Here is an 18,291-nt window from a genome sequence, read left to right on the forward strand (position 1 = left end):
TTTAGAAAATAAACTACACAACAATAAAACATGATTTCAAATAGGTGCCATCTATTTCACTGAGTAATACATTAGTAACAATGGTTATCGTTGCATTACCCAATGTAACAATAAAGAATACATTCGTAATTTTGCTCTAATAGTATGGTGGATTGTTGTAATTCGAATAGTTTGATTGACAACTGGTAAATCCAGTGTTTCTGACATCTTCTACTTTTAAAATGCAAAAAAAAATGTGAGACTAATTTTTTAATTTTTTTTTATTGTATTAATATAATATACATATTACTTTTCGTATAAACAGAATGGACATCTTTTTTCCAACATAAGAATTTTTTTCACATCCTTTTAAACACTTGTTGGAACAATATGTAGCAGTCTATAGGCTAATGTTTAAGTTACAGTTGAATTTTTGTTCAAAGATCACCAACATTAAGGGTTTCATATTGCTCACAGGCATTATGTCAAAGGTCGCGATCACAGAAAATCAACATGATTTACGGATAAAATGTTGAACAACTAGTGGTGGGACAAATCAGAGATTTCAAAATCCGGTGATCCTAATTTTTTTTCAAACCACATAATGCTTTCTGATTTCATCAGAACTTCCCATCCAATTCACAGTCATGCAACCCAAAAGTGAGGAGTGAGGTGCCACATGTAATGCCCTCCCAATGATTGGGTATAGTTTGCAGGTTCAATGACCACTGGGCTATTATACAGAAACACTACAGAGCTTAATGTTGAAAAATGGGTGGAAACTCTGATACGTCAAATTGGCAGGCTATTCACATACCAAGTAGCAAGTGAATGTAATAACAATCAGAGACCATGAAGCAAAAGTGGGGATGTTCCAGTTGTTGTCTTTAGCCTGTGGTAAAATCAAAGGTAGGCTTGATGTTTTTTTATGGTAAAGGTTTCCAAAATCAAAACGAAATAGTGGAATTTAAAATTTAAAAAAATCCAGATTTAAATCCCATCACTATGAAAACCCCTTTCGGATGTGTAAAGCTTGAGTAAAGCTCCTTTGTAGAGTGCATCTGCTTAAATGCATATCACAATTTGCTGTTTGATATCAGGTCAGAAAAAAACATGTGTGACTGCAATCAAGACTTCTGAGGACCCAAATTCTGTGACCCAAATTCTTCAAAGAAAGGCCTACAATTATTAAGGTACAGTTGTGTAAATGCTCATAGTGTACTTTTCAAAGATCTTTCCAATTATGATCATTTTCTTAGAAGCGCATTTTTGAGCCAAAAGGGTGCATCCTTGACAAAACTGTTCCCTTTAATGGGTTAAGCTAAGATGAATAATCGAAGGCCAGAGAAAGTTCAGCCAATTGAAGGTCATAGGTCAGTTCATCAGGGGTAAGGTCATCAGAGGTCAGGTCACCAGAGGTCGGGTCACCAGAGGTCAGGTCATCAGAGGTCAGGGTTGAGCTGTCGGTCACTGAGCGTGATCTTCTCTCCAGGTTTGAAAGCAGGCATGCCGAGATACGGGCAGCTGGAACAACGGAAGGCATCACCGAGATAGCACTGTGAGAAAATAGGAAAATAGCACACCGCACTGAAATGCCTAGTCTTTAGCCAAGGCTGGAATTCCCTAATACAGTCCCTGACAAGTGTGGTACAAGGCTGCCATGATGAAAGAGGTCGCTATCAACAAGATGAATCAAATTGGGAATTTTGGCAGCGCTAACTGGAAAAATTCCATGCACACCTCACACACCCTTATTCTAGCTAATGCAGCCGCATGAGACATGCTCGGAATTTCCTGGGTAGCACTGTCAAAGTTCCCAATACTGAATAGGAATCATTTTGTGGATAGGGACCTCTACTAGAGCACGTCTTTACTGCACTGGTCAAGGACATGCCCATCTGTATTAGGGAAATTTAAAAACAAATATAGTCTGGGACCAAGACTATGAAATACAATTCAATGGACTTGGAAGGTTAAATGTGGAGATTTGCAGACTGTCAAAGGAACCTTGACAGGGTTTTTACCTCGGACCTCAGAAGCTGTTTGAACTGACAGTCTGCATTTTTTTAAACCTTTCTTTTGATGTAAGTATTTTAAAAAGTTGAGATTTGGTCTGCCACTTGGTACATGTCCATATAATTTAGTGCAAATTTGAAACAAGTCTCAAACTGTCAAAATGCTCATAAAGTGCAATTTTTACACTGAAAGACAAAAGGCAGTCTGGAAACAATAGTATATAGTAAAAAAGTAAATAACTGATTTGCCTCTAAGGCATGAGAAACAGATACGTGGATTCCTACCATCAAAGTAACTTGTCTTTTAAAAAAATCCAGTTAAACCTGTTTGTCCCTATACTGCCCCAATTCGCCCTGCTTATCACTCCTTGCACTGACTGAAACCGCCCAAGCACTTTATAGTTTTATCAATTCTTCAGGGAATTAATACAGTGTAATACAATGCCATCCGAATGCTAACTGAATGGGCAGATGGGGAAATATTTGGGGGAATTGTGCCTTTGATGATACAAACATGGCAACTGACGACCAGAGTATCCCATGAGGAAGATATTTGGCTATCGGGTCATCGCAGATATGTCATTTGAAAAAATATCGGTAAAATAACAAGCAATTTCCAAATTGTTCAAAATGGCTGCCATCCCTTGTTAATTTCTAATTATACTTTTTCAAAGGACAAATCTATGATGGTCCTATAGCCAAATATCTTTCTCATGACATACTCTGACTGTGTGCAAAATACCATGCTTGTATCATCAAAGGCACAACCTCATCACCTATCTGCCATACTAAATAGGTTAATGTGGCTTACACTTCCACAGGACGAGGTGACCGACTTTGTAGCAACCTTTGCTGTCCCTTCTTCCAACTCCTCTGCAAACCCGCATGTACTACACAGACATAATAAATGCATGGACATTAGCATAAATAGAGGACTGAATAATCAGAAACAAGACTGGCAAACCTAATAAAGCTGGTCCATCAACACACAACATTCAACGCCACTGATTAACGATGGCTATTCACTGGAAGTCTTTTCATGCATGTGATCTACAAGATGGGCCAGATTTATTCACTGGTATTACAGGGTAATCCTATATGATAGCACTGCCCGGCTCTCTCCAGTCCACCAGCCTACAACCAAAGTCACAAATAACAGTCAGTCAATCAGTAAGTCAGTCAGTGAGACAGGAAGTACAATGACGACACAAAGCTTGCTCTCCCGGACCAGCAAAAATATAACTTAACAACTAAAAAAAAAACTATAAAAAACCCTCCCCTTCAAACAAAGGGATAATGTAGGGCTGTCCCGAATATGCCGAATATTGGATCATCAACCAAATATTCAAATAGCTTTCTGCCAGTTTGAAAATTTGAAAACACAAAAATCATTATTGTCAGGTGCCACTTTTTTGTCAACACCGGTTCATTGTTCACATCCTTTTAGAAGGTTAAAACCCTTTTACAGTTATAAATACTGGTACTTACTGCGAAGTACCCCAGCACCCAATATAGATCACCACATGCAATATTTACTTGCGCACTCCTTGCGCAAGTTTTTACTGGTGCAGCAAGCAGTCACAAGTGTTCAAGAAGCTTTGCTTGGATTGGGTTAAATTGCTCTACAACAAAAGCCCACATTTTTGATAAGGATAACTCGGGGTAACGTCAGAACACTTACCAGTTTTTGCATGCCTTCTTCTTTTCAGAGTTTGGACCACATTCAGCTGGTTTAAAACACAAATTTGAATCGGGTTGTTTGGAAAATCTTTTACAAATAATTTAAGAGCAATAATAAGCAAACAGGCTTAATTACAAATGTACTTTTGTGTGTGGAAATTGTTTAAAAATGTAGAACGTTAAAAAACACTGCGGGGTAGATAATTTTTTTAAAAGGCAGCCCCAGAATTATGGCATAAGTTGCCTGCCGACATTCAACATTCTCAGTCCAGCGACATTTTTAAGCCTAAATATCTTTTTAAACTGACTTTTAACTAATTTCATTGCTCATTACCAGTGTATTTTTATTTTATTGACTTGATAGACAATTTACATGTTCTTACTTTTTTTTAATCCCTTTTTTAACATTGAATTTTAATTTGTTTTAATTCTTGGTATTCAAATGTTAATTTCTGTGGTACATTATGTTATTTGATTATTGTTATGAAGACCAAGCAATACAAAATTTACTCTTTTTTTTTTTATCTATTACGTACTTCCAAGGGATCTGTTTCAAAGTTTAAAGTAGATTCTGAAAAACAAATCCTGCATGTTAATACCCACATGTAGCAAGGATGTTTAGTTCATTTTTACCAACACACAGTAAACAAATAAATCAATCCATTAGATTTTTGACGATTTGAAAAACGCTGAATAATTAACGGCACTTACCTTTCAGTGAGCTGGGGTCAGGTTTGGTGAAATCTTCCTCTTCAAGTAATTTATCAGAGTCAATTAATTCCTGTTCAAAGAATAGATTACAAGTCTTGAGTGAAGTCTAGACAGCTAGGGGATGTGTTCATCTGCATGAGGCAATATCAAAGTCTATGGTGCAATTTGAGAAAGTTTTATCTAAAATTATTTATCCTTCTCTGGATTTTGCTCCAACTTTCTCCTGGTGCCAAGTTATTTTAACATTTACATGTAAATCTGGCCAGTCTTTCTGACACTAGTCTCAAGCTCAAGGCTCATCAGCTACAGTACACCCACTCTATTCTTGAATCTCTTGAAGCAAGTTCGTAACAACTTGTGCAGTGCATTGCGAAAGCGTATGTCCAAGAAATAGCAAGAACAGAAGCAGAGCAGCACACAGAGTACTGGTGTGATAAGAGCCAGATCCAATACAACTTGTACATTTGTAGAGCGATCAAAAATATCAAAGTCCCATGCACCAATCAATATGAACACGACTGAATAAAGCAAGGCGTATATCACGAACATGACAAACATATTCACAGTAACATTGATTTTAGCCCGTCTATAAAATGCTCCATGGACTGCCCCTTTGTCTTTGGCTGTGGTGTGAAGTTTCCAGAAGATTTGTGTGTAAAAGAAACCGACTGCGACTACTGACAGAAACATGAATAATGCAGTTATGACAAGTCGCAAAACATGAAATGAAGTTCCTGTCTGGCAGCTACCACTGACTGGTTCGTAACTGGTCATTATCACATTGTAGGACATGGTTACAACTGTGTCAATCCATACAAAAGTGATCCCTATTCGGGCATGACGGTTGCTGAAGCGCGCTCGATGCCAGACAGGATGCAGGGTTGCTAGGTAACGGTCAATGGAGGACAACACCAGACTCAGCAAGGCGATGTTGTAAGCACTCTCCATGAGGAAACGAGAAAGCCAGACTCGGCAGAAGATCTTGGAGGCTAGAGTTGGCGGGAGGTGGCTTGGACTTGGCACCAGGAGATTCAGAGCATGGAGGATAACCACCACCAGCTGGGCAAAGTTCTGATTGAACATGATCAGTGTGGTGGGATTGCTGAGGCCGGTGCCCTGCGATACGTATACCAAGCACCCAAGCCCTTGCCCAATAGCGGTGATCAAGTCAAGAAGAAGGCAGATCACAAATAGGACCGGCCTTTGCTGGACCCTGAACATGACCAGGGCTAGATCTAAGTGACCATCATCATCACTTAGGTCAGTCACGGGCTCAAGGATCAGTGTGGTATTCTCTGATGGCTCCATCTAAATTGTCAAGAAGGTCAAACTTCAGTTGAACATAAGATAATTTACATGTATGACCTTTGCCGTATTTATCCCAACAACACAGATGTGCCCAATCAAATTTCCTGTACATCAAACAGCTCCAAATATGTTTTTCTGGGGGGCAGTTTTTGAGTATTCAACACCATTACATTCCACTTGGTGTTGATCGTTCTGTTTTCTGCAGCGGACTGAGCAGTTCTCTACCGATGAAGGCAAATATAAATGATGATGGCTCACAATTATAATCATGGAGAATAACCACCGCCAGATTGACAGTGACATACAATAAAACCAAACAAACACAGCGTCAAATCTGATCATTCCCAAACAGAGGACTCAGTCGACTCGATCATAATTAACTACCTGTAAGATGTACATGTATCTTCTGTTAATGGTAAATGCAAACAGCACACCAATTACCATATAGCTATTAGTTCATTGTTCAAACATATTTTAAAAAAACCTAGAGAGGGGGTGGACAAGTAAGAATTATTAACTTGCAAAATTACAAAATTATAACCTTCCTTCACCATATATGGATGTTTGTTTTAACTTGACTTTCACTACACAAACATTTTTTTCTGAAATATACATGTAAAATATACTATTTTATTCATGTACAGCATTCTTAGGGAAAAAAAAACAACCTTTTTTTATCATGTACTATTCAGGTAGAGTGTGCCTTTCTTATATTCCGATGTGCAAATCTTAACTCATTTTTTTTTAAATGTACTGTATTCTGATATGTATGATGGTAAATGTTTTTGTAAGTTTGGATTTCTGATTTTGTGTTTTTAATTTGTACGCATTGTGACAATTTAGCCTCTGGCTACAAACACAAGGATTAATAAACCAGAATAATAATAATAATAATAATAATATGACAATCCAAAAAAATAGCTGGCATAACGTTTCAGTCCTAGGTCCTAGGACTCCTGTTAGGCCTGTTAAAGTTTTGGATGTATATATCAGGTCAATCTAGTCAGTAAGCAGTTTGCAACAGTTTGATTCATTTTCATGGAATATATCTACATACAGCGATATCTGTTGATTGAAGGTTGAACACGACTCATTGGTTGGAAGTCTATACAGGCTTACATACATGTACGTATACATACATCCATGCCTTGTTTACTTCTTTTTTTTTTCATTTGCGGATGAGTTTGTGCGCACTTGCCGCCACCCGTTCACGACTTTGTTGCAACATCAAGATTGACAATCAAGAATAACAAATGAGTAGAGTAATGAACGTCAAGGTAATTGGCTACTTATTGCATCTCATCTCTTGACAACGAGGCGTCGCCAGTTAATCTTTTTGCAATATGGGTTGGTGAGCTGCACACTGCCAGTCACAATATCATACAATTTACAGTCATGACAGTGGCGTACATACACATGACTCGTGTCCTAATAATGCCATGGTTAAATTCTCTTAATGCCTTACAGGAAACTGGTCTGAGTGGTCCATCTCTCTCCAACACTACGCTTGACAGGGACAGTTGGGCCCAACTCATCAAGTCATCATGAAAATGAATGAATGAAGAAGAAGAAGACGGGAAACCGGTACCCGATTTAAAGAAACCCAACCCCAAAATTCAAATCTCGGAAGTTGCTGTTCAAATTATTTAAAAAGGTTTGCATGTTAATACAACCACATCAGTGCATCATTATAGCACGATAGAAGTGTGTACTGTGAGTATACATGTAGCTGTACGGTGTAAACTGCAACTTTCGTGAGCTTTATAAATGTGAAATATGCTGTGTTTCACATGTTGCCTGGTTTTCATTTTGAAAATTCCGCACAAATGACATTCAAAAGCTTTCTTTTTCATTGTCTGAGAAGTTACCAAGTAATTTATAAAGTTAGTTACGGGTAGCCGAACCCATAATCTGGAACCAGTTCCTGACATCAACGGTCAGGTACTCATTTCAAACGTCTAGGTCACATCGATCAACATGATGTCTTACATTTACGGAGAAAAAGTTTTTAAAACCCTGTTTGTGGCTCATGTGGCAGCGGTTTTTGGCCTTGTCTATATGTACCGGAGGATGTATTTCAAGCATCAAATTTTGAGCCAAATTGGCAAAACAACACTTGCGCCACACAAAATGTATTCAATTCAATGAGAGATATCACTTATCAAGCCCCACATACACTACATGTAGCTTCAGGATTATCATGACTATAAACATAGTGATCCTAGCACATACGCGCATTTGAAGAATGTTTTATGCAAGACTGGAATGACAACTAGCGCTCCAAACGGCTCGACTTTTTGAGGACCCAAATTTTTTTGCGGAGTAGTTTCATGAAAATGGCAAACTTCAAAGGTACAGTTGTACCAATGCTCGTACATGTACTCTACTGTTTAATGAGCTTTCCAATCCTATTCTACTTTTTAAGGATATTTTCAAGTGTGATCATTTCATGGTAAATGCGTTTTCAAACCCAAATGGGTGCATTCTCTCAAAGTGCTCCTTCAATTTTGTCAATTAATAACGGAATAATAAATGTGCTGGGCTGGTCTTTAAAACAACCACGTTTAAAACCAGCAAGAGGCCTGGACGCGATAATGGCCCAGAATAGGAATTCAGAACTACCTGAGACAGTTTACAATGTACCCATTCCTATTAGTCAAGAGCCCATCATGTGGGTTGTTTTAAACTGCCATTAAAACACCGCTGTATGAGGCATGGACGCCAATTATGACCCTCTCATTTACATTTACATTAACATTTATTTCATTTTTCGGGATACATTTGTTGCAACAAACAACAACATTAAATACTCAGAAATACACATGAACATTTTAGACAAAACATACACAGTATACTATTTAACCAGCTCCCGCTGGATTACCCAAAAGAAACATGGTTTCTAGATCTGTCGAGGGGCTCTCCTTCAGCTCCAGCCATTATGCGCATTAGACTCGGGCCATTATCCACGTCCACTGCCGTCCAGGCCTCTAGCCAGTTTTATAGGTACTTGTTTAAGACTAGCCAAGCACATCTTTATTCCCTTAGTAGCACTCACATCTGTTAATCAGCTAAGTCTTTCTGGGACTAGTCTCCAGCTCAAGGCTCATCAGCTACACCCACTCTAGTCTTGAATCTCTTGAAGCAAGTTCGCAACAACTTTAGCAATGCATTGCGAAAGCGTACATTCACATAGTAGCTCGTAAAAAAGTTGATCAACACACAGAGTATGGGTAGAATAAGAACTACCCCCGATAAAACCTGTGCATTGGTAGAACCATCAGTATCAGAGTTCCAGATAGCCATCAATACAAACAAGAGAGAATATAACAAGACATGAGCAACGAACATGACAAACATGTTCACGGTAAGATTGGTTTTAGCCCGTCTATAAACTGCTCCATGGACTGCTCCTTTGTCTTTGGCTGTGGTGTGCAGTTTCCTGAAGATGTTTGCGTAACAGTAACCGACTACAACTAAAGGCACAAACAGTGATGGTACAGATAAGACAAGTAGCAGAACCTGTTGTGAAGTTGCTGTCTGGCAGCTACCACTGACTGGATCGTAACTGGTCATTATCACAGTGTGGGACGTGGTAACAAATGCTGCAATCCAGAAGATAGCGATCCCTATTCGGGCATGATGGTTGCTGAAGCGCGCTCGATGCCAGACAGGATGCAGGGTTGCTAGGTAACGGTCAAAGCAGGACAACACCAGACTCAGCAAGGTGACCTTGTAAGCACTCTCCAAGAGGAAACGAGAAAGCCAGACCCGGCAGAAGATCTTGGAGGCTAGAGTTGGCGGGAGGTGGCTTGGACTTGGCACCAGGAGATTCAGAGCATGGAGGATAACCACCACCAGCTGGGCAAAGTTCTGATTGAACATGATCAGTGTGGTGGGATTGCTGAGGCCGGTGCCCTGAGACACGTATACCAAGCACCCAAGGCCTTGCCCAATAGCGGTGATCACGTCAAGAAGAAGGCAGATCACAAATAGGACCGGCCTTTGATGGACCCTGAATATGAACAGGGCTAGATCCAAATGACCCTCCTCATCATTTGGGTCAGTCACGGGCTTCAGGATCAGTGTTTCATTCTCTGATGGCTCCATCGCAATTAGGGTCAAATTACAGTCAAACATCAAACTCTTTGCAATTATTCACCATATTTATCCTAACAAAAATGGATGTGCTCAATCAAACTTCTTATTGTAACTTCAGTCTATGACACAGAAGGATAGAAACCTCTGCATGGGCCAGCTCCAAATTCCTTTTGTTCACACAGGTTTTGTCTTAAATCCTTTGCCATCATTCTGGTGCTGATCATTCTGTTTTCTGCATCACAATGAGTAGTTTTACATCTTGACAGTCCAATATAAATGATGGCACCCAATTATAATCACGCACGATTGACAGTGACGTACAGTATAAACACACAAACGCAGCGTCGAGTCTGTTTATTCCTAAACAGAGGACTCAGTCATAATTACGGCTGTGACTACACGGATCTCCTCAAACTAGACTGCCCGTATGTCTTCTTTAATGCTCAACTATTAACACAAACAACACACCTACATTCAGTTTCTCATCAAGTCATTGTTCAAACATAATAAAAAAAAAATTAAAAAAAAACCTGAAAACATTTCATAAAACCTGAAAAGGACTCATATTGGTTGGAAATTTACTAATTGGGGACTTGAGTCAGTGTGCACTTGCCATCCACGGCCATTCAGCGCTTTGCTGCAACATCGAGACTGATAATCAAAAATAAAATTTGAGTAGAGTAATGGACATTGAGGTAATTGGCTATTTATTGCATCTCATCTCTTGACAACGAGGCGTCGCCAGTTAATCTTTTTGCAATATAGGTTGGTGAGCTGCACACTGCCAGTCACAATATCATGCAATTTACACGTACAGTGGCGTACATACACATGACACTCGCCCTAATAGTGCCATGGTTGAAGGTATAGGCTAACAGCTCGGTCCAAAATTGGGCCGCCAGTATCAAATAATTGAAAGGAGCAATTCTTACTTTGGCAAGATATGCACAGCTAGAGTTGGAAAATGTGTGATAGGTTTGCAGTATGAGCGGCGGCTGTTTTTGGGTGTTATCACTTTTAATTTTTGTTTTCAAAATGGCCGCCAATATGCTTGTTATACCGGATTAATAATATGTGGTAACCAGCATGTTTTGGCCGCCATTTTTTTTAAAAAGTGATAGCACCCAAAAAGCTGCCACCGCTGCAATGCTATCACATATTCTCCAACTACAGGGGTGCATACCTTGCCAAAAATCACAATGAGCATTATTCCCCTCATTTGATACCAACCAAACCCCCAGGCTAATGGCCTAGTAGTAAACGTTTGCATTTGTTGCAATTCTGTGAAGTGAACTGAATTGGGGGCTAGTGTTTTTAGAATCGCTCCACTGACTTGTTTAAACATTTCTAGTCCACATGTGCTAGAAAAATGAGAGAACAAAAGTGTTTCTTTTTCAACCACCAAGTGCAGCTTGCTGAATTTGTTTTGCATAAAAACTATAGGTCACAGGCTGAGCCTATAGGTGCCAGCAGAGTCATCGCAAAAAATTGACGTAAATGTGCTGTGAAGCCGAGCTGGCTGGCACCTGTTAATGGATGTAGTATTTGAAAAAAAGGTCATTTTTCTGAAGATAGCTTAGCAAAATTCAAATTCCTCTTTTCTTGAAAATGACAGCACACCAGGTGCTAGGTTTCACAGGATGTTTGGTACCATCATTTACTTACAACCAAGTGCATGTAATTTGATAATTTCATTTTTGGAGTTTTAAAAATGTCGTCTACTGCCTTAAAATACTGTTCATGCCCTTAATTTTGTTATAAATATCAATCTTACCACGTCATCATCGGCCATGTCAAACGCAGACAGCGTCCACACCTTCTTGGCTTCTGCTTTTGGCTTCTCTGAAGAAAAAAAGATGGTTGAATTTCATTATTCATTCAAAACAATAATTCATAATGAAAATGTACACATTAATTCAGTTTATATTAAAGGTTTATATGTGTACGTAACTAGGCACAGACTCTGTAAAAAAGACGATTTGTTAGCTGGTGGGCAATTCCACGGTAACGGAAGGACGTTTTCACTCATTAAACAAAATTTCAAATGTGTGTATCACAGACACTGTTCATAGTTACAGCAAACAAATGTCACAATTGTATTGCTATAATGCTACTTTCATTTTCCACACTTTTGGGGGGCATGAATGCCTCCCGTTTATGAATTATGAATATTAATGAGGTCGGTAACGGAAGGACGGTAAAACGGACAAGGGTTTTCTAACTTACTCGCGTTTTGCGTAAACTCTGTGAATTTTATGGGGCAATTATATTTCAAAGGTAAGAAATGGAATCCCTGAAGCTTTATCTATACTATGCCGCCTTTCATTTGACTTTAAGTTTTTCGGTAATATAATTACGACGTTTTAAGCAGATTATGATTTGGTAACGGAAGGACGGTAACGGAAGGACAAAAGGTTTACTCAATTATAGCATGAACAAAATGTGAATTTACACTAATTATACAAATGAAACAAATTGCTGAAATGTGTAACTGAATGTGAAATCAACAATATGCAGACCTGGCATAAATAATTATACCCAAGAAACTATTGAGATAAAGATAGAAGCCTGCTAATTAATGATAACAAAAGAAAAACGAAAACCACCCAAAACACATAATTCACGAACACAAGACAACTACAGAAATGGACTTCAAACCCATCACCTCAATCCTTAAAAGTTTAAATACACAGTTTTTGAGCACTTGAGTATATTGGTTACATGTTCACCAACAACTTTTAATAATAATACCGGTAGGTTCAGTGGTTTACCTAAAGGGTGGGGGGGGGGGGGGGCGACCAGCCTACATGTACATTTAAGGTAAAAACATCTACCGGTAGAACTGATTGCTTCAGTTAGGTGTTGCTTTTAATTGAACTCTAAAATCAATGTTTGAAATCAAATTACAATGATTTAGAGTAGTAACAATTAATTTATAAGCATCCAAACTGAAATTGTTAACTTGGGCATAATTTGTCAAAGATTGCACCTCACATGTCTTACACATGTAAATTGAATGAAAGTGCCTCAAAGTACCGGTACTTTCTGCCATCTCATTTTTGACTTAACTTGCTTCTGGAATGGCTTCACAGAATTCGTATCTTTCTCTATTGTCCATGAATGCTCATGGCAGCAACTTTATGATTTGATTTTCTGCAACAACTCCATACATGTACAAGTACTGGTACATCAGCATATATGTACATGTACATTGTACATGTTGTACATGCCTGTGCCTTCCTTTGTAATAAACACCTTGCCCTGCTTATCCCGCTTTTGTGAAGGTGGTCACATGAATGTCCTTTCAATGCTCATTATACATGCATGTATTTGCAGTGGTTTTCATTTTTCAAACATGAGCGCAAATGTCGTAACATTTGATAAAAATACGATTTGTCCTTCCGTTACCGTCCTTCCGTTACCAATTTGGTAACGGAAGGACGTGATTTAATTAATTGTAATTAAAAAACGAGAAGTACAGCAGTGTCAGTTTTAATGTCATATTGAAGGCCTACCTAAACTTGCTTTGCACAATAACTTTCAATGCATTCATACTGCAAGTTTTAAAAATAAATTAAAAATATGTATTTTTTCGGTAACGGAAGGACATTTTCGAAGGCTGAAATATTAGAAGTCACTGAAGCGAAGCAAATTACGCAAAAAGTTCAAAACAAGTTTTAGTCGGTTTTTCAAGACCAATACTTTCTCATGACAGAAACTGATGGCATTAGTACATATTTTTGGGTGTGTTTTGGTAGAATACTTTCATATCACTATTAATCACATTTTTAGGATTAAAACAGGATTATTACATAATCCTATTTTTTGGTACCGAAATGTATAAAAAATAAAATTCCGACTTCAAATCTTGAAAATATAGACTTTTAGCTTTCATTTGATGCCAAATATGTTTAAGTCACATGTATTTGAATTTTTTGGTGTCATGTCCACTTTGGTGTGGAATTGCCCTCGTGTTAATTCAACAAGTGTGGCTTTAGCATGAATACATTTTTCTTCAAAGATATAGAGATAAATGTAAGGCACACAAAAGAGAAGTGTGTTTATGGTAACCCGACCTTCTTGGACTTTTCAGGCCAAATAGCCGGCGTCAAACTTTTCATTGCCACATTTGGCCAAACATTTCAAATGAAATATATTTTCAAATTAAAAAAACTTTGCAAGTTTTTTTGTGTGATATTGGTCATTTAAACAATAAAACAGGTTAGTAAACAAAGTAAGTATAAACGATCGACAGACAAACATCAACAAAATTACAAAATAAAATTATTTTCCTACCTACCTACCTGGATAACTTTTAGGGTGTTACCATAAAACGCACAATTTTTCTGGGCCTACGTGTTGATGGAACAAGTACTGTATCCATTTACTTCCTTTAAGGATATTTTTTCAATTTGGTATGGAGGAGGTATGTGTAGGGAAAATAAAAACTTACAACAGTCTAAAAATTGTTCTGGGACAACTACAGTTAGAACTCTACTGTTATATTTGCACAGATCCAAAATATAATACGGTAATGTGATACGGCAGTGGAAAATGTCAATCTGTTTTTCAGGCTGTAACAAAATTCAAGAAACACACCTGTGGTTGCCATCTTCTTTGCAAACAGAGGTAACGCAACTGTTGATCCGACTTCAAATGCTGGATTGCTGCAACACAGCTCAATCACGCTGTCCGTACCATTGTCCGTGCTTTGTGAGGTAGGATTTAACAGGGGTGTTTTAGGCTGTGGGTGTTAAGGTAGAAATTATTAAATAAAGAAGTCTAACATATTATTATTGATAAATGGAAATACTTTAACCCCCAACCTACTACGGATGCCCCTTGCGTATTATCTTGCAAACAAACATGAACCATAATTTCATATTAACCTCCTTGATGTCCACAAACCCAGCCACCTTGAGAACAGACACGAGTTTCTCCCTCGTCCTGCCTGGTCCATTCTCTGTCAAATTAAAAAAATGTTTATAGTGAACACATGTTATGACTAATATTTTCAAATCTCTCACAATCAGGTTTAGTTGTTAATTAGAATTAGGGCCTTTATATTAATTTATGGTGTAAAATTGGCACAATGTAATAGTATACAAATATTGTGTGGCTCAGAGTGGAATGGGAGGAATATTATCGCAAGGTAAAATCTGCAGATTTTATTTCATGAGGTGAAGCCGAGTGAAAGGAAAAGTCCAGATTTTACCGAGCAATAATATTCCTCCCATTTCATAATTTAAAGCCACTCAATATTTGTTTTTATAACTGACATATAGATTTTTGTCATTTGATTTACAGTTAAAATGAACTTCTATTTCAATTCAAAATTGGTGGGAAATGTATTTCTCTCTTCCAAACCACCCCTTCACAAAATGTTTGAACCCAACTCTGGCTCTTGGGAACAATAATAATAATGCACCTGTATGGATGGTCTGCTCTCTGATGTACAGCCTCCCACTGGGCTTTAGTATTCTAGCCACCTCAGCAAAGTGGTCCATGGTGTGTATGACAGAGGGAGGGTTGACAGCTCCTAGCAAAGCCACATCAAATGTTGACTTTTTATGCGCAGCTGGAGTGAAATAGAAAAACATCTCTTACAAAATATAAATAAAATCATGAATACGAAATGGCAGCTACTGTTTGAAAGCATTCATGAGACTATACTCTCCTGGGTTTTTTTAAATTATTTTTTATGTTGCAACCCAAAAAATAGATTGTATTTTTATATACAAAAGATATTAAATTGTGAATGAGACATCAAACCAAAAAATGAAAGCACATTTAGGTTTTGGATATTTACTTTACAAACTTCGAATTATTTGCATTCCATTCGAATTACTTGAATTATTTATAGGGCACAAATGCAAACCAAAATGAAACCGTAGTTTCAGGATGTTGAAAATGTCCCCAATAGAAAAAACTATCAAGTATCTTTTTTCCATTTAAACAAAACGTTCATACTGAAAATTTGTAAGGAGAAAAAAATCAAACATGCTGAAGAACACGTGAGTGTTTTAAAGGGGAAAAAGCTACTTTCTTCTATGTTGGACCTTTTCAACACTCTGAAATTGGGTTGCATTTTGGCTTGCATTTTGGCCAATAATGCACAAAAAGTTGCTCGACAATGTTGCCTCAAACTATGCGATTTTAGAATAAGCAGCTCTTTATCTCACCAAGGACTAGTCTATCAATGTTCTCCACTTGCATTTTGCCACTCTGCCCAAGCCCAGCGCCCAACCCCTCCACCGCTGCCTTGATGCCTTCAGGGGCCTGTCCTTCGCCCCATGTCAGGAGAATTCGTTGCCCACTACTGAGGATAGACTCCATGACGAATTTGACGGCTACCAATATTAGCTGTTGAAAAACATGATATTTGAATTAAAGACAATATAAAGAGTAATATCACAACAAATTGAAATACTGACTGTTATTCAACTAAGATCACAATGAATTTGTTTTAATTGCTTTTTGCTTAAGTTGAATAGGGACCTAGGCCTAATGAGGTGTTTCACAGTAATATGTGCCATCTTGCCGACGTGTACGCATCGTCAATGGAAAACTTTGGTGCTTCCATTCATCATGCGGTCATTCCACAATGCGCCTGCGTCTAGCAATGCATGTTCTTTTTGCTCTGTTAGTGTTAACAAGATGACGCGATGGTAGTCCGAGTAACTTTGACGCAACTTATCGCCTTTTTAACATTCTGACCAAGTTACTCGGACTAGCGCGATGGCGGGTAGTACCGTGAAACACCTTGTTGAGTTTGACCAGAAACAGAGATTTTTACAGCGAAATAATAAAGTTTGGCGGTGGATATTATTATTTGGCCAGCATTTATTTCATGGAGGCTTCCTCAGACTGATTGATTGGCTGATTGGCTGATATGTAATTATGTCAAACACCTATTGGCTGCGTCAGCTTTCTTTTATAGTAAGTCGACCTCCAGCATGCAAACATATTATTAAAATTTTATCTAGGCCTAGTAGTTTTTCAGTAGTACATGTAGTTGTACTAGGCCTACTCAAGTCTCAATAGTATTTAGGTCTAAGTAGGCCTAGCACTTTTTTTGTTAAGAAAGCTAGCCTAAAATAATATGATGATATATAAGCAAAACAGAGAAAGCCTTCTTGAAAATAAACGCAAACATGGTAAAACTTGTAAGTTGTAACTAAAAGAAAACCGGTGTCGGCCAAATAACCACTAGGGCTTATTATAATCGCAGTGGCTATCGTTACGGCAGCCATAACGCATTTCCCATTTTCTATTGTTACGGCCTACTGCAACTTTTAAAAACATGAGAAGAAAATATAAAATTAGAAGGAAAAAAGTGAATTTGAACGTTATGATAATATGAAATTCTGACTTTATTTCCCTTTTAAAAAAAATCCTCCAAAGCCTTAGGTTAGAAAAGGAAAAAAATTCGAGTGCAAAACTGAGATGCGAACCCGCAACATACAACCATGACAACATTGCCATGTACCCAAAATCCTACCCTTTTTCGACTGAGCTGTCGCACTGCTCGCTAAAACGTGGGAAAACAAATAATTCGTCGGTCGCACCACGAACCGGCGTATCTCGATTTTTGGCCAAATTGAGTTTTTGTCATTAACGTTATTATTTTATCAAAGTGCTCATTCTCAGAAAGTTTTGTTCCGATCGGAGTTCTAATTAACTAAGAACGCTAATTAGATTGTGCGGCGTTTCTCTAAAAAATGAAAAATGCTGCACCACGAAGTGGCGTATCCCGATACGCCGCTTTACACGCTAATTCACATAGTGCTATGACGTCACAAAGCAGCGTCGACATGAAAAATTGGAATTAAGCGTTTCACGAACCGACGTATCTCTGTATCTGGCACACGGCCACTATTACGCGCGTTGTATAACATAGGAAAAACATGATAAAAATCTGTTTCACGAAGTGACGAATAACTTTGGAGCAGAATTTCTCAAAAACTTAGCAACTCAGATGCACACGGATTGCATACAATAAAGTTCAATCTATAATTTACTAGCAAAAACGAAACAGCTTGAATTCTTACACAGAGAGTATATGGAATGAACCTACAAAATAATGACCAACTTTAAATCGGTTTTTCTCGAAACACAAAAAAATGCGATACGTCGGTTCGTGGTGCAACCGACGAATTATATACCTGCGTGCGTATCAAAAAAGTATCGTAGAGGGCGCAAAACAACGGCTGCCGTAACGATAGCCACTTCGTATTATAATTCACTAAAATGAGTGACAAAAATTGTCACAAACATGACAAACAAAAGTCATGTCATGACACATTGACAGTCGTAAGAGTATCACGCACCAGTACAGTGACAGGAGAATATTTAGAACAAATTTCTTTCCGGTGTGTTTGGTTTGATGATTAAAATGCTACGTACTTCAAAGACCACGAAATTACTTTATTGTTTTTGTGCGTACGTGACTGAACACATTTTCCGCAACCTCATCGTACGCGTACGTACACTGGTGTAC

At 38.2% G+C, this 18,291-nt stretch overlaps 1 protein-coding gene across 3 annotated transcripts; it reads right to left on the reverse strand.

The window, feature by feature from the left end:
- Window positions 1–30: 30 nt before the first annotated feature.
- Window positions 31–18,283, reverse strand: LOC119738807 (anamorsin homolog). 3 transcript variants are annotated; one of them, XM_038213769.1, is made up of 10 exons: window positions 18,198–18,283; window positions 15,974–16,154; window positions 15,220–15,369; window positions 14,681–14,754; window positions 14,391–14,535; window positions 11,566–11,633; window positions 4,386–4,455; window positions 3,676–3,721; window positions 2,806–2,884; window positions 31–1,535 (listed from the first exon to the last, which is right to left on the reverse strand). In XM_038213769.1, exons 2-10 carry the CDS (start codon window positions 16,125–16,127, stop codon window positions 1,422–1,424), a joined length of 900 nt encoding a protein of 299 aa, XP_038069697.1. In that variant the 5' UTR covers window positions 16,128–16,154; window positions 18,198–18,283; the 3' UTR covers window positions 31–1,421. The 3 variants fall into 3 exon arrangements, with proteins under 3 accessions (XP_038069697.1, XP_038069696.1, XP_038069695.1); XM_038213768.1 differs by having other exon boundaries at window positions 15,974–16,155; window positions 18,128–18,278; XM_038213767.1 differs by having other exon boundaries at window positions 18,122–18,278.
- Between the last annotated feature and the right edge of the window lie 8 nt (window positions 18,284–18,291).

The sequence above is a fragment of the Patiria miniata genome, unplaced genomic scaffold (assembly GCF_015706575.1).
Source record: "Patiria miniata isolate m_02_andy unplaced genomic scaffold, ASM1570657v1 HiC_scaffold_3, whole genome shotgun sequence".
NCBI classification, from domain to species: Eukaryota; Metazoa; Echinodermata; class Asteroidea; order Valvatida; family Asterinidae; genus Patiria; species Patiria miniata.

What these genes read in the sequence shown, in the direction of transcription:
- LOC119738807 (XM_038213769.1), bottom strand. Translation starts at nt 16,127, where the DNA reads ATGGAGTCTATCCTCAGTAGTGGGCAACGAATTCTCCTGACATGGGGC. An exon ending in ACATGGCCGATGATGACGTG is followed by an intron (nt 4,456 to 11,565) that starts GTAAGATTGATA and finishes TTCTTTGAACAG; the next exon opens with GAATTAATTGACTCTGATAA. An exon ending in AAGAAGGCATGCAAAAACTG is followed by an intron (nt 2,885 to 3,675) that starts GTAAGTGTTCTG and finishes ATGTCTGTGTAG; the next exon opens with TACATGCGGGTTTGCAGAGG.